Genomic DNA, 16,841 nt, shown 5'->3' with positions numbered 1-16,841 from the left:
GTAGAACAGAATGCTTCTAAAGTCATTTAAATGCATGTTGATGAAATTATCTGAAAGATAGACAACTCAGTTTGAAAGTGTGCATTTTAACTCGAAAGCTCAAATAGATGGGGGAAAACATGGTCCCTAGGGTAAGCAGTGTCCCTTTATATACTATGAAATTTGTTTTTCAGAATTTAAACAAGAGGTTTTGGGAAGTGGGAGTTGAGGTTAATTTGAATGAATGGCAGAAACAGAAAACGAGAAAATATGTTGAAGTTGTCTATATTAGCAAAGCTTCCAGATAATTCCTAAGCTCTCTGATACTGAACCACAGTTTGGTAACTCACTGGTTTTGCAATTTTATTTAACATCCCTCTCTCTGTGGATTTATCATTTTAGAGCAGAAAGGACCTGAAGGGTGATTCAACCAAACCCCTCTCTGGTAAAATGTTACAGTGACTGGTGCAACCTCATGCTGCTTGTTGATCCAAAATTGATGTAGCTGCACCGTCCACCCACCGCAAAGTCTTGCATTAATGTTCTAACCCCCACAGCTCTTTAAAACAAGGTCACATTTTGAGATAGAGCCATTTCAGAAATGGTTTGGCTGAGTTTAGTAGAGTGAGTCCTAATCCAATTTAACTGGTGTGATGGTTTGAATAAGAAAGACACCCCCCCCCCCAATAGGCTCCTATACTTGAATGCTTAGTCACATAGGAGTGGCACTGTTTGAGAAGGATTTGGAGGTGTGGCCTTGTTGGAGGAATTGTGTCACTGGGGTGTGCTTAGCGGTTTCAAGACCAGGCCCGGTGTCTCTCTTCTTGCTGCCCGTGGATGGAGATGTAGAACTCTCAGCTACTTCTCCAGCACCATGTCTGCCTGTGTACCTTTCCATGGTGTCTCTTTACAGTAATAGAACAGCGACTAAGACAGCTGGTGTTCTTTTATGAGGAAATGTGAGTGCTCATAGATAGAGGGAGATGACAAGAAGACAGAAAGAGACAAGGGCCATTTGTAAGTGAAAAACAGAGGCCTGAACAGACCCTTCATAGCCCTCAGAAGGAGATGACCCCATCAGTGTGAGCTTAGATGTCCTGAGAGGAGAACTGTGAGAAACTGTTCAAGCTATCCTGCACTGGGACCTGGTTATACCAGGCCTAGGACACTAACATAAATGCAGAACTGCAGCCTGTCCCTTCTCTCACACTCCTGAGCTGAAAACATCAACAGCACATATAAACCTGGGAACATATCACAGCTGAAGGAGTTCTCACCTTGAATGGTCAGGGAGAGAGAGAGAGAGAGAGAGAGAGAGAGAGAGAGAGAGAGAGAGAGAGAGAGAGAGAGGAGGTAGAAAAGGAGGAAGGGAGGGAAGGAGAGAAGGAAGGATAGAAGAAAGAAGAGAAAAGAAAAGGAGATGGTTCTGAGAAACCCTGATATACATAAAATTCATCAAGTAATATATAAAACTTCTAACAAATACCAGAATCATACATGGTTCATTTTGATAAAAATGTTTAGGGCTTAGCAGCAACCCAGAGAATCAAGACCTTTGAATGGGACTGGACTTGTTGGGCTAAAGTGTTGTACCTGGATCCAGGAGCAAGCTGGGACTAAGCTCCAGGGGAATCAAGAACTGCTATACTAGCCCAGATCTGTTTTCCAACAGACATCGAAAATATCTAAAATTAAATGGTTTCAACTAGCAATAGAAATAAATGTATAAATTCATGGATATGTATTTTATACATCAACACTGTGTGTGCTAAACAAAGTCAAGTCTAGAACAACGTGTAGACTATTTCTTTATTGCATTGTTTCGACAGAAAGCAGAGAGCTGACAAGTTGTCATTGACCATTACAAGTACCATCACACACACACACACACACACACACACACACACACACACACCACACATTGCATCACATGCTTTGTTCTGTGTTAAAGCCCACACCAGACCTTTATTGTGAGATAGTCAATCTATAAAAAGCTGTTTTTCTGAAAGGTGTCACATGTAGTTGATCCGTGGAGCCCATCTTTCTGGAGTATGTCACCTGTGCTTTTCAAAGATGTTTCAATGTAGTCATATCTTGAGCTTTATTGTGCACACAGGATTGAATTGATTATCACGAGAAAAGTTTTCATTGAATTTTTGCTATCCTTAAATGTGCTTAAAATAAATTACTCAGAGTCAGATTCTCAAAGTGTGGACCAACGTGGACTGCCTTCTTGCCTCCCGTGGATTGTTACTATGCTGGCCACTGTGGTCACAGAGACCCCAGCAATGCACCTCCACTGAGCGGGCCTTAAACAATTGTTTGAGCCAACTGTGTCTACTGCCATGACTGCGGGGTGACTAGGCTGTGTGGCAGGAACAGGAGTAGTTATTAGAGAGTACGGCCTGCTCATCTCCTTTTTAAAAAAAGAAAGGCTGCTCATCATATAGCAGCAACTTCTTGCTTGCGTAGCTGGCAGTCTTCCTGACGGAGGCAGCTTCCAAGCCCCTTTCTTCTACTTGAGAGCAAGGGTTTTGTGGGGTAACAGAATGGCGGGTAAATGAGTTTTCTTTCTGCTTTGATGAATTATACAAACACACTCACATGTGCTCCCAAAGAAAAGATAATACAAAACTAGAGGCTATGGTACTTATATCAACGTGTGTGTGTGTGTGTGTGTGTGTGTGTGTGTGTACCTGCACAAGTGGAGGTCAGAAGGCAATCTACAAAATTGTTCTCTTTTACACTTTTTGGAGTCCGAGGCCCCAACTTGGGCTGTAAGGCACTTCTATCCACTATTTTCTTTTTTATGGATTGTATTTATTTGTTTATTTTATTTAGGGTGATGGGATCAACCTCAGAGCCTGGCATATGCTGGAAACACTATCCCTGAGCTACTTCTTAGACCCAAGAGACACTTATTTATAAATTATAAGATTAGTAAGCAAAATTATGGTAATCCAAGCTCTTTTAATAAATTACCTCTCTATAAAATATCAAAATTATGCAATTATCATAATTACACAGAAATACACACAGGTTAATCTACATAGAAAGTATCAAGGAGCCGACCATACATTACAATGATTAAACATTTAATTATGTACCTGTGTGGATACGACTCAGAAACTATAAGGCTGATTTATAAAAAAAAAGATGAGTAATATTTTTCAGTATTTACGTTAAATTTCATTCTGTTTGGGCAATTTTTAAGAATTTATCTACTCAAAAAGAAGAAGAGACGGATTCATTATCCTAAACTTTGTTCCAAGTTACTTTTTATTGCATTATTTTATTGCCGTCTTAAACCACATGCTTTTTGTTACTTTTCAGTAAGTTGTCTCTGGTCCGTAATGTAAAACATGTGCTTGGTAAGGGACTTTTGGAACCAAGATAATTCACCCAAAGCATACAAGCTAAAAGGGGCTTTTCTCGGGGGATTTCCTTATTCAAGTTTCTAATTCAGAAAAACTGTGATTCTCTCCAAATGGCAATTGGATTGTGATGGTCAGACTCCCCATGAGCATGCCCAGGCCATCAGAACGTTGTCTTGACACACTGGCACTCCGACCCTGAGACCGTTCACTCTCAGTGAGACAGAACCAAACCCTGGTTCATCAGCTCTTTTTCACTTTTGACTCTCCTGTAATTTCAGAGTCAGAATAAAAATTATTTTTCTCCATTTAAGTCTCCATCTGCTCTGAAGGTTGTAGTTCTATCTATTGTTGACAGGGACGGTAGGAGACATTCTGTCTGTTAACTGCAGCTGGTGAGAGATGCTGATGGCTTCCGAGTTGATTCTGGTTTTACAGTCTGACCATGATTTAAAAACGCTTGCTTTGGGTTGAGAGGGCAACTTAGTTGGGAAAGTGCTTGCCTTGCAAACACAAGAGCTCAAATCCAATGTGCCAGAACCCACAAAGCTTAAAATTTTCCACCCTTGTTAAGGCTTTGATTTGTATTTAGTCTAGTTATTGCATTCATAAAACTTTCAAGTCCCTTGTGGGATAAATAAAGGCCTTCTAAAAAATGGAAAAAATATTTCATGTTTGTAGAGTTGTTTTAAAGGAAATAATTAAGTTATAAATGAAGCAGCTGTCTTTGTCCACCCTTTCAAAACAAAACAAAAACACACGGTTTATGATTTTTCTGTAAGACAACTTGTAAAAGTGCTGTTCTCTTCTAAATCGCCTCCCATTTTCTTCAACCATCAGTTTTAACAACTGCTCTCAGAAATAAGAGGAAAGTGGTTGTCTAGTAAATAATTCGTCACATTCCTAAATAGGGCGGGATGAAACCTTTAAAAACCTGTACCACTTCATAACACACACACACAACACACAAGCACACGCACACTGCACACACACATGCATGCACACAGGACTCATAACACACACGGTGTAAAATAAAAATAGACTGCCTTTCTATTACCTCTGAAAATTTGTGAAGGTTTGGGGACTTCAGACTTACTTATTGTACAAAGAAAATTCCCAGAAACTATGACAAGAAAAGGGGTCTCTAAGAAGTAGAGAGAAGAAAGAGAGGCAAAGAAGGGGCTAGTTGCTGTGTCTGTAAATGGTGCTGAAGACAGAAGGACTTGGGGAAGGGAGAAAAAGAAAACCCATTTCCAAATCTACTGCTTGAAAATTCCCTGTATTTAACCAAACTTCCTTTTCTGTTCCAATTCACTCTGCCTCTATTTCACTTATGCTACAACCAAGAAAGCCCTATTACACGGGAGGCATATTTTAGGAGAAACACGGAGTGATACAAGGCTAGAATAATGGGGGCTTGATGTTGGACAAGTCCAGGCTCTAAGTAAGGAAACTTGGGAGTCTCATGTGATGGATTGGAGACACTATGAAATGCAGCAATGATTATAGGTGACAGGGTTATTATTACAAATTTGTTACTCCTCTGCCTTTATAACATTATTTAGTAAATTTTAATTTCCTAGGCCATAAATCATAAAAACAACAAATTATTCTTAACTCTAATATTTATGTACTAAGGTGTGTGTAAATATTAACATGTGCATACATGTATTGTGTGCATTCTTTAGGCTGTTTCCTGGCTTCTTGAGGCAAACATCTGTGATAAAGACACGATTATACCTAAGTTGAGCACAGCTCCAGGCTTTTGGCAAAGCTCTAAGAACTGAGGTTGTTTCCAAGTCACCCCCACTGCAGCAATGGATCACCATGGAGTTTGCAGTGGGGAGAATCTTAAGACAACCTAAAGACATTTTTGGAGGTCAAATATGATACACTACTTCTTAAAGAATCAAAGGGATTTTTTCCACTCCTTCATAAGGTGCCAGGTAGAAAAACTTTTACCATTCTGCTCTTAGTATATTCTGGATATCAGATGCAACCAGCAAACTGTCTATTCCAAAACAAAAAACAACAACAAAAAAAACCCAAAACACTTCAATTCCTCAAACTCCAAAAGGCAGTACAAATATCCATAAATGAGTTCAATCTGGACTATATAAGGATTTCTGGCAGTTGGCTAAAAAGGCAGTCAAAAAGAGCCAATTTCCCTTACCTCTGGCAGAAGGCCTACCAGTGTGTCACAGTGCATGCTGGGGTCACAAGTGCCCTGTTAGCATCCTGGCTCCTCACCTCCTCTCCTACCCTCAACTCCCTCCAGCTCGTGGGCTTCCCTCCCCACAGCACTCATTCTTCTTATAGCCCTGCTATGCCTGCTGTGTGCTGCCCCCTCTGCTCCTGCTTCTCTGGCTGTCCTTTCTCTATCCCCTCCCTTCTGTTATTCTCCCCCTTTCTCCCAAGTAACCCAGGCCATATCCAGACTGCTGGCCAGGCTGTCTACTTCTTTCTCTCTGCTCTTGACTCTTCCAGATGCCTCTGACTGTTCTTTCTCTCCTATCTACAATTAAAAAACCTTTCCCTAACCATACTATGAATCGGTCATGTCATCATTTTATGCATCAGTTGCCCAACAGGGCACACAGAGACCCCTTTCCAAGGTGCCTAGCCTCTCCGAATCAAGCTGCTAACTTGACTCTGCTAAGATATGGAAAATTTGGTTCTTCTGGCTCCTAATGCCCAGCATCCCTCTTCAGCTGCTTCTTCTCTCTGCCTGCTCTCTCCTTAGAGCTACCTATTCTATCCTGTCAGTTCCTAGAGACTACTGCTGTCACAAAAGTCCTGCTAATGTGTCAGGCAGCTTCTCTCTCCCTGTTGGGAATCTCAACCCATGCAAAGGGATGCCTCTTCTCTGTGATTTTGGACGTTTTTCCCTGGCAAGGCTCTCAGTCCACTTGGGGATGCCCTGGATTGAAATTCTTGCCACCTTCTCTCTTCCATCCTTCCTCTCCCGACATGGTCTCAGCTCCCTCCTGGAGCTTGCTCTGTCTCTCTTGTCTATCTCCTCGCTCTAATCCTAGCTCCCTCCTTGCTAGCTCTGTCTCTCAACTCCATCCTGAAGCTAACTCTGTCTCTAACCATGGCTAACTATTTGTCTCTCCTCATCTCCCCATGGATCTTCCTACTTTTTCTCTGTACTTCTCATTGGCTCACTGGGGGCTACTGTTGGAGACCTGCAAGGTACATCAGGCATATTTCCATGCTCTCCTGGGCCTCTAAGATAAGGGAATCTTCCCGCTGGTGGAGTTTCCTTACATCTTTCCTACCTGCTCTTCACTGTGTTTCTAAAGAATCTCCTCTCTCTCTCTCTCTCTCTCTCTCTCTCTCTCTCTCTCTCTCTCTCTCTCTCTTCTCTTCTCTCTCTCTCTCTCTCTCTCTCTCTCTCTCTTTCTCTCTCTCTCTCTCCTCTTCCCATTCAGAATGCCCCTCCCTCCCCTTCACCTCTTCTCTCATCTCTTTTCTTCCACAAACTCAGAGATTCCATTAAATCTCATTGTCTCACTGCAAATGGCTTGACCTCAGTACATCTCAATGGCTAAATGTGGCACACTAGATTTCCAAATTTTCACACATTGTAACAACTTCTGCCACTGCACAAACGATCTCCAAATCTCTTATCCATAAAGTTTCTCTGCTCTCCACTCTCAAAAAAAAAATCTCTTAGTTCTAAGCCTTCTCTGCTCTTATGTCTGAGCCATCTTTGTTCTGTCTTCTCTAGTCTTTCCCTCTGATGACTAAATTCAGTTTTACAGAGAATCAAATGCCCTGTGTATATGGATAATATTTAAATATTGTCAAATGCTATTCTGCTTTATTTAAAAAGAATTCAGTTCCGGAGTTCGGTTATGGCCTTCCTCTCCAGGTGTAAGAATGAAAAGTTTCCTACAAAATCTGTCTTGGGTCAGGTAGGGTCACTTGCCTTTGTGACCCGAAGAAGGGCAGCAAAACAGAATAACACAGGAAAAGACACTCTGTGCTCTAAAACAGCCGAAACATAAGCTGTTCCCAGTACGGCTCATTGTTCCTTTACTCATACTCCCCTTCTCGAAACTTCCTGTATCTCAGGATTTGTAAATTCACTGGGTGTGGTTAAAAAAATTAAAAAAAAATCTTGTAAAATCTGTAACAAAAAGTTAACTTAAAATTTGTAACAAAAACCGTTGATAATTTAAAAATCTATAGCACACTTACAGCACAGGAAGTCCGCCAAGCCGTAGACCGGCGTTGATCTGTGAAGCGGGTCCTGCCATCACTCACCTCTGGCCCTGCCCACCAGTTCCAGGCAGGAGTCTTGGTTTAGATACAGAAGACCCCTGCCCAGAACCTGGGATCTGTCTGGAAGGGAACTCTGTCTAGTCCTCAGCACCCCAGCTGCTGTTAGAGTACCTGGTGTGGTCCCCGAGAAAGGCCACCGAGGCTGACAACAGTTGCACTGTCAGTCAGAACTTGAGCCCCTCACAGATAAGTTTGCTAACCGAGGATACACAGTCCTCATCAGTTCCAAGCAGGGACTTAGAATCAAGAAAAACTAGAGATGGGAAACCTTCATGCAGACCGCTGTTCTCGTATGTCCCTTCCAGGGGTAGATCAACGTGGTCTAGGGCAGAGAGAGGAGTCAGTAGATCAGGTTGTCGAAAAGTAGCTAGAAAAAGGCCTTCGCAGATTCTAATTTTTGGCACACCCTGCCAAGGACAAGGTATCTGCCTGTTACACAAAGTAACATCCTAGCTCCTCTCATCTTCTCCCCTACCCTAAACTCCCTCCAGCTCACAGGCTTCCCTCCCTGATGATCCTGCTGTTCTCTCTCTTCTCTCAATGTTCAGTTCCTGCTTCTCCCACTAGGTTTTCTCTATTCTCTATCTTCTGCTGTTCTCCCCTGTCTCACAAGAGCTCTGGGCATGTCCTGTCTACTGGCTATGTTCAGTCTACTTCTTTCTCTATACACTCCAGACCTCTGGCTGTTCTCTCTCTCTCTCTCTCTCTCTCTCTCTCTCTCTCTCTCTCTCTCTCTCTCTCTCTCTCTCTCTTTCTCTCATCTATAGTAAGAAAACTTCCCCTTAACCATGCCATGAAGTAGGCATGTCTTCAGTTTATACACAAACTGCTTGTGCCTTGGCTTTAAAGCTGAGTTCCAGATCAGCGCTGCCACCAAACAGCTGTACTATCTCTGCGGTGTTTAAGCTCTCTGAACTTCATTTCCACTTGTAAAAGCGAGCAGAGGCTGGGCAGAGGTGGTCTTCCTCCCTTCTCTGCTGCCGTGAAAACCGATTTCAGATCATTGTACTTCGGAGTTTTTAGGGTCCCAATAAGACAGTTTGTCTAAACTCAGAACAGGGTGAGCCCCTCCCCCCGTCCCAGGTAGAATCCCTTTGATTGGCCATGATCAAGCTAGCTCCTCTGAGCCCCTAGGGGACTCTTCTGGATTGGAGAAGGACCGTAGGGTTCTTATTTCTGTGCCTGCTGCAGACACCAGGCTGAGACCCAGAGCCCAAGGGTTACCGGGACAAACTTGCCGTGGAGCGCTAGCAAAATGCAAGTGAGAGAAGAAACAGGGCAAAACAACAACATAAAAATAGCCAGTAGTCCAGTCACCCTCAGTTTCACACGTGAATTCCCGGAAGGGAAGAAAATTGGTTTGCTTGTTTTTTCCGTGTTGTCACAAGAACGTAAACAAATCTTCAGAGACGTATTAGGTTTATTAATCCAAAGTAACTTCCTTAAAGTTACTTTCTTAAAGTTACTTTCAGAAATGGTGCCTTCTGACTCCTGGGTTGTAACCACAGCCCAGAGTCGACTCACTTTCCCGTTTGAACCAATTGTCAGAAGTGCCAAGTCCACTCGTGCCACACAGGCTCGGGGGGAACCCCTCTCCGGCCACAACATGGATCTCTGCCTGGGCATATCTCTCGGCCCGAGTCCCTCTCCAGCCATGCCAAAGCCATTGAAGACTCGGCCAGCACCAAGCTCTGGTCGTACCCCACCCATACTCTTGCCAGAAAAAAAAAAGCGCTCGAGCTGTAGGGTCTGAGCCCAGGATTCAGCACTGAGCCAAGAAAGAAAGCAGCTCCCCTGCCTTTCTGAACATCTGGACGGAACGGGGTGGCCGTCATGCCATGCTAGCCCCATCTGGATTTCGGCGCGGTGGTCCACAATGGGCAGCGTCCCACATCCCAAGCGTCCCGAAGCTTACCAGAGAGAGGACAGCCCAGATCCATAGCATTTCTGTGCCTGTGAGGGAAAGCCAGCCTAAGTCTCCACCTCTCAGCAGGGTTGAGTCACTTACGCGGGCAGTCCCCACCCCCTCTGTCTCTGGGACTGTACTTTGCCTGGGCCCCGCCCCTGGCGTGCCTGAATGTAGTTCTCAAACGGCTTCCCTGAGCTCTCCGCAGAAATCGCTTTGAACACCTGTATGTCAGTTTTCTGAGGGACCAGACACAACCTATGTAAAGCCCCTGAGTTTGGAAGGAAGTCTTCTGGGGTCGGGGAAAATCCACTGATTCATCGACTCACTGGGGCGGGGAGGGAGTGAGGAGTAGTTAGAGAAGGGGTTGATTGCACAACCGGGCATTCCCCCATCCTGGGTGCTTCCACAGACACGGCCTCAGTTCAAGTGAGAGCCTTTTGCTCCTTTTGCCGTTGAACCCTGGAAAGAACTCCTGAGGGAATTGGACCTTGAATAACTGCTGGAGACGAAGACCAACCTGCCCTCCCTCAGCCTTCGGTACTTTGTCAGTGACTGGACTGTTGAGGCTCCTGGACCAGTTGGAGAGTGGACAGAACGGTAATAACCATAGCAGAGGTGCAGACACTGGAATCCTGATGAGGCAGGGTCCTTCCACAGAGTCCATGATTAGTGCCTGGAGTGACAATCACCAAATAGAAGGTAGAGATACTGGGCTGTGGGATCATGAGGGAAAGCCCATCTTGGTTGCATTTCCCAAGTGGAGAACAAACCTAGATGACTGATGGTCAATCACACAGCTGTGATTAAGACAATGATAACCAAACTAGAAGCCGTAGAGCCGCAGAGGTTAGGTATAGAGTGAGGGACTGGAGGCCAGGGGAGGGAGGATAGATCTTATCAGGAAAGAGAAATAGAACAGATAGTTATAGCTGGGCGGAGAGGGATCAAATTGGGAGGGGAGAGAAGGAGAATTGAGGAAATAGAGAGGGAGACAGCTAAAATGAACTGCTATTTGGGAAGTGATATGAAAACTGGTAACAGAGGAAGCATCCTAACTATATATGCATATATAGATATAGCTATATAGACATACAAAATGGTGTTCTGCCTGCAAGATATACTAGTGGTACAAAGTTTGTGAGATTAACTAACCACTACCTTATTCAACTTTCGGCCCCTTCCACAAAATGAAACACGTATCTGACATTGCTTGGGTGACCAAGAGTCAGAGGCTAGACAGCCCAAGGACCTAGGGTAAAACCAAATACACAAATACACTGCTCTAAAAAAAGAAAGAAACGCTTCAATAAAATGACTCCCAACGCTATTCTGCTACACTCGTAGATCAGGGCCTTACTCAGTCATCATCAGAGAAGCTTCCTCCTGCAGCAGATGGAAGCAAATACAGAGCCCCACAGCCACAAATGAAAGACCCAGGAACACTCAGCTCTACATGAGCTCTCTCCACCAAGTCCCTCTCCTCAGAGCTCAGGGAACCCAGTGGAAGGGGAGGAAGAAGAGCCAGAAGGGATGGAGGACACAAAGAAAAGAAGATTCTTAATCAGAATTAAGAGGGAAAAAACCTCACACAGCTAGTTGTAGTATGCATTGCTATTACTTCCTCATTTTGTCATTGATTATTTCCTGACCAATTTTCTTTGAAAAAAATCAATTCTTGCCATTCTTTATTGTTCTAGTTAATTAACACAGCTCAAAGTCACTATTATTTTGGAAACATAGATAGCACTTTAGTGTTGTGTGAATGTTCTAGAACAGTAGTTCTCAAACTTCCTAATGCTTCTAGACCTTGTAATACAGTTCCTCACCTTGTGGTGACTCCCAATCATCAAATTATTTTACTGTTACTTCATAACTGTAATTTTGCTACTGTTACATATTGTAATGTAAATGCCTGATATGCAGGATATCTGCTATGTGACCCCACGGGGTCTCGACCCACAGTTATAAAGTAAGTTTGTTCAAGGGCAGCACGCAAAGGTCCTGGTCAGGAAGTGGTTCCTGGACCCCACTTCTACTGGTCAGAATGTTTGCAAAATCCCCTGAGTGCTCACCTCATATTTCCACCTCTTCTCTGGAGGATTCATTTAATTAAGAACACACACACACACAAACGCACACGCACGCACGCACACACACACGTATATACGCACACGCAGACACACATGCATGTACGTACGCATGCACACACACACACACACACGCATGCACACAAGCATACATTGAGAGGAGGTGGGGGAAAACATCCTGCGGCATTTTCTTCTTAATTTGTTTTAGTGCTCTGAATCTGGGTTGCCACCCTCCTTCCTGTCTGTGTTCCTTCATTCTGTTTAGCAGGTGTCTCAGCATTCATACCCACACCCTACCCCTCCTCCCCCATCTTGCATCATCTTCCTGGAGTAACCCTGAAGATGCCTTAGGCTGTGCCCGCCTACCACTATTCTGAAAATGGAAGGAAGGAGAGAGCATTTGAAATAAAGCATTCCCTGCAAAAACAAACGGGAAAGAGGAAGGAAGGGGAAGGGGAGAGGAAGGAGGAGAAGTAGAGGGGGTAACAGGGACGGGGTGGGTGGGGGTACAGCACGCTTTGTAAAATGGCACTTGATAAAACCAACAGCCCTTGAGTATCAGTCAGCAACTTTCACTTTCGATTCCGTTTTTCTTAATACTTTACAGCTGGGCAGGGTGAGCGATTATAGAATTACTTTAAAGGTGCTGGCCAGAAAGGGCAGACAACCTGAGGTTTATCCTCAGAACCCACACCTGAAGGTGAAAACTAACTCTCAAAGGGTGTCATCAGACCTCCACATGTGGGAACCCTGACACTCAGATCATGCAAACACACAAAATAATAGTAAGGTAAAAAGGTGTTTAGAGTTTCTTAATCTATGATTTCTCATAGTCTTTAATATTTTAATATATATCGTTATTGTCTAAGGAGTGATCATACCTGCTGCGCCCCAAGTTCTTCCTTATGGAACTTTTGAGGAGTATACATTAAATGAGTAACTCTTGAATGATGATGTTCTGGGTGGAGTACTTTGGATATTTGCACTGGTTAATTTTTGTCAACTTGACACAAATAGAGTAACCTGGGAAGAGAGAGTCTCCTTTGAGGAACTGTTTCCATTAGATATCCTGTGGGCATGTCTGTGGGAGCACCTTCTTCATTGCTGACTGACATGGAGGGCCCAGCCCACTGTGGGCAGTGCCACCCCTAGGCAGATGGCTCTGAGTTGTATAAGAAAGCAAACTAAGAAAGCCAGTAAGAAGTGCTCTTTCCTGGCCTCCCAGGTTCCTGAACCAACTTACCCCACTGATTGTGATTTGTGAGCGCAATATATAAGATGAAGTAAACCCTATTCTCCCTAAATTGCTGTTGATCAACGTTTTATTTCAGCAACCAAAAGCAAGCTAAGACAGTCTTTCTAAAGGTTATTTCTATTCTGCCAGTACATTTTGGAGAGTCACCATGCCTTCAAGTGAAAAAAAAAAAGGAATAAATAAATGATTTTGTGTATCCAAATGTTACCCATGCATGTCACCGTGTCCTCTTTTACTCTCTGCCTTATTCCCCGAGACAGGTTGTCTCATTGATCCCGGAGCCTGATGTTCTATCACCTAGCCTGACTGGAGGCTCAGAAATCCCAAGAAATCTTATTTCTGTCCCCACCTCACCAAATCTGGAGTTACAGGAGGATGGCTATACCTGACTTTTCTGGTGGATGCTGGCGATCTAAACTCAGGGATTCATGCTTGCATCGCAAGCAATCTTACCCACTGAACTTTGTCCACACCTCTAACAAATGCACTCTGTAATAAGGTTTCAGGCACTCCAGTGGATGTGAGGAGCGTTTTGTACACTCACACTGTCTTACTTGAGCCATGCCATGCAAGTTAAAGTACATTTTTACTGTAAGAATAACTGCTTCTAAATATTTTACCTATCACTCACATATACGTCTGCCTCCATAAAAAAAAACTTAATAGGATAAAAACCCATCAGCTTTTACTGTGGGAAATATTTTTGTTCTCTCTTCAATGGAGGAAGTTTTAAATCTTGTTGTTAGCCAAACTGCTTTGACTAATTAGCAATACATTGATTTAATAGTTTCCAACCATAGTGAACATCCTTGCCTATTTTTTTTCTTTTTTCACCCTACATCTCTTCTCCTCATTCCTAGTAACAGGATTTCCAAGGTGGTTCTGGAAAAGCTGCCCATCTCCCCTCTCTATGACTATCTAATAGGAGTAGTTGTTTCAGTTAGAGTCAGTGCTTTCCAGGGAGTGAGAAACAGAATCAACAGAATAGAGAATGGATGCATGGATGGATGGGTGCATGGATGGATGGGTGCATGGATGGATGGATGGGTGCATGGATGGATGGATGGATGGATGCATGGATGCATGGATGGATGGATGCATGGATGGATGGATGGGTGCATGGATGGATGGATGGGTGCATGGATGGATGGATGCATGCATGCATGCATGGATGGATGGATGCATGGATGGATGCATGGATGGATGGATGCATGGATGGATGGATGCATGGATGGATGGATGCATGGATGGATGGATGCATGGATGGATGGATGCATGGATGGATGGATGGGTGCATGGATGGATGGATGGGTGCATGGATGGATGGATGGGTGCATGGATGGATGCATGGATGCATGGATGGATGGATGCATGGATGGATGGATGGATGGATGCATGGATGGATGGGTGCATGGATGGATGGATGGATGGATGGATGGATGGATGGATGGATGCATGGATGGATGCATGGATGGATGGATGGATGCATGGATGGATGGATGGATGGATGGATGCATGGATGGATGGATGCATGGATGGATGGATGCATGGATGGATGGATGGGTGCATGGATGGATGGATGGGTGCATGGATGGATGGATGGATGCATGGATAGATGCATGGATGGATGGGTGCATGGATGGATGGATGCATGGATGGATGGATGCATGGATGGATGGATGGGTGCATGGATGGATGGATGCATGGATGGATGGATGCATGGATGGATGGATGCATGGATGGATGGATGCATGAATGCATGGACAGGTGAATAGACAGGTGATAAACGTATGATAGATCTTTAGAAATTGGTTCACATGATTGCAGGATCTGGTATGTCTAGAGTCTATAGTATATGTCAGCCAGATTGAGACCCATGAAAGAGTTGTAGTTCAAATCCAAAGGCAGCCTGCTGGTGGGCTTCCCACCTTTTCAAACATGATCAATCTTTTTCATAAAACATTGAGCTTCTTGGCTAAGGCCTAGTCACATTGTAAAGGGCTATAATTTTATTTTTTAAAAAAAACCTATAGATTTTGATTTGAATTTCATCCAAAATAGAGTGTCTCAAAACATAAATATTATTTGACTAAATATATGGGTACCACAGTCTAGTCAGCAAAACAAAAAATATCAACCATCAAAGAAAAGCTGTCACCGGCTCTGGAATCAGGGTACATATGTGTGTTAGGAACTCCACTTGGCCAAAGAAAACACTGTATCATATTCAGTTGGAGTAAACCTTGGGGTCATTGGCTGGAAACAACTGAGCCACAAACTCTTTCTCACTGGCTTTGAAATGAAAATGAAGACATCTGTGAGATGTGCTATTGGTATAGTTGGTTGTGGGAAAAAACCGTTCATAGTTTGACAGAACTAAAAGCAGAGTGCTCACACTGAAAGGAAGCCCTGTGGAAAGATGGGGTCTGGGGTTCCCCTGACTCCTGGATGACTTATCCTTAGGACTGAAACTTGGTTTCCCCACAACTGCTACCCTGTCAATTCTCAATTTAAATGTATGCCAAATTCTTGCAACTCTCAGGTTCTTCAGGTACCATTAAAGCTTAAAGTCAATATAAGAAATCCTTTCTTACCGATAATAATTGCTCAACATTAGCTATTCTGTTTTCAAACTTTAATGAGAAAGATTACCTCCACACTCCCTTAGAGACTGCCTGACATCAAGGGAGATGCTTCCTCTACTTCCTGTCACTAGAGGGCATCAGAACTTACACTTACCAAATAACTGATCAAATTTTCTATCAACCAATAAAAATGTATTTCGCTTCGTAGACAGGGAAAAGGAAGAACTTTTAAGTTCACAAGTAACATGCAGTGCTGGTCATACAGATATTTTCACGCCCCTAAACTATTTCTTACGGGTCGAGACTATGTTTACAAAATGCTTAGCACTCACAGAAGGCAGCTCCAAAGTACACATCGCTAGTCCCGAGGTAGTTTCATTGGAGTCACAGACAAGATGAAAAGGAAGATTAATTATCTGGTTTCTATTGTCCTTTCCTGAACTACATCCTGTACAAGCACGGTCACATGCCTGAAGGAACAGCACTAAGAAAAGAGCTCCAGAGCCTAACTGATGAGTCAACCATGCCTAGCCCCTGAGATGTGGAAGAAACTGTATAATCTTCAAAGTCTCCCACCATGAAAACTGGTACACCACCAACATCCCTCTTGACCAATCACATGGGGATGATGATGTATTGAAGAGTATCCAGAAACTGTTAAGTTTTTTTGGCCTAATAAGCCTCTCCGCCAATGCAATAATCCAAATCAGACCAAATTAGAAAAAGGCCAGGTTTAATGGACGCCAGTGCTCCCGGGTGGCCCTTCAAATACCACTCCCCTTCCCCAAGAAAGACAGGGAAACCAGGAAGAGGGGAACGGAGAAACAGAAGACCACATGTTTGTTCTTTGGGGGGGCAGTTTAAATAGCCTGTGGGAGTGATCTTGACCCTCTCTGGGGAGGGGTCACCATTTGTCAGGTTTTCTCAGAGGTGAAGTTTGAACTGAGGCAACTCCCAGGGGAGGGGGCATGAAATGGAGCTTTCCACCCAACATTCCAAAATGGATGCCAGGGACTGGGGTGAAGCCCCCAGCCAAACATTCCATACTTTTTTGGTTAAAGATGTTAGGGGCTGAAGGGATGCCTTCAACCAAACACTGAGATGCATTTATGTGGACCGGGATGGGGGTGGGGAGTGGGGACACTGGCAGGTAGGTAGGTGGGGAAAATAGCTGATCAACAAACCCAGACATCAACACCCAAGTGAGCGTCCTTCCGCTGCCATTTCTGCATGTAGGGCTGCACCAAATAGAGCCATTCCAGGACTGCAAGCATGACAAGCGCACTTACAGCCAGGTTCTCAGAACTGACACACAGAGGGAACTTGTCTTCGGAAGTGTCGGAAGTGCTGACCTGGTGTTGA

At 43.9% G+C, this 16,841-nt stretch overlaps 1 protein-coding gene across 3 annotated transcripts in view; it reads right to left on the bottom strand.

Annotated features, from left to right (window-relative positions):
• Fas (Fas cell surface death receptor) overlaps positions 1–9,665 on the bottom strand; it is a 39,588-nt gene extending 29,923 nt beyond the window's left edge. For all 3 annotated transcript variants that reach the window (XM_075973868.1, XM_075973866.1, XM_075973867.1), the window contains exon 1: positions 9,559–9,665. In XM_075973868.1, coding sequence (XP_075829983.1) covers positions 9,559–9,588 — 30 coding nt within the window. In that variant the 5' untranslated portion in view covers positions 9,589–9,665. The remainder of the gene's footprint in view (positions 1–9,558) is intronic.
• Between the last annotated feature and the right edge of the window lie 7,176 nt (positions 9,666–16,841).

Source organism: Microtus pennsylvanicus, chromosome 5 (assembly GCF_037038515.1).
Source record: "Microtus pennsylvanicus isolate mMicPen1 chromosome 5, mMicPen1.hap1, whole genome shotgun sequence".
Taxonomy (NCBI): Eukaryota; Metazoa; Chordata; class Mammalia; order Rodentia; family Cricetidae; genus Microtus; species Microtus pennsylvanicus.
Note: the sequence above shows the minus strand (reverse complement) of the source record. Positions and strands in the feature narration are given on the sequence as shown.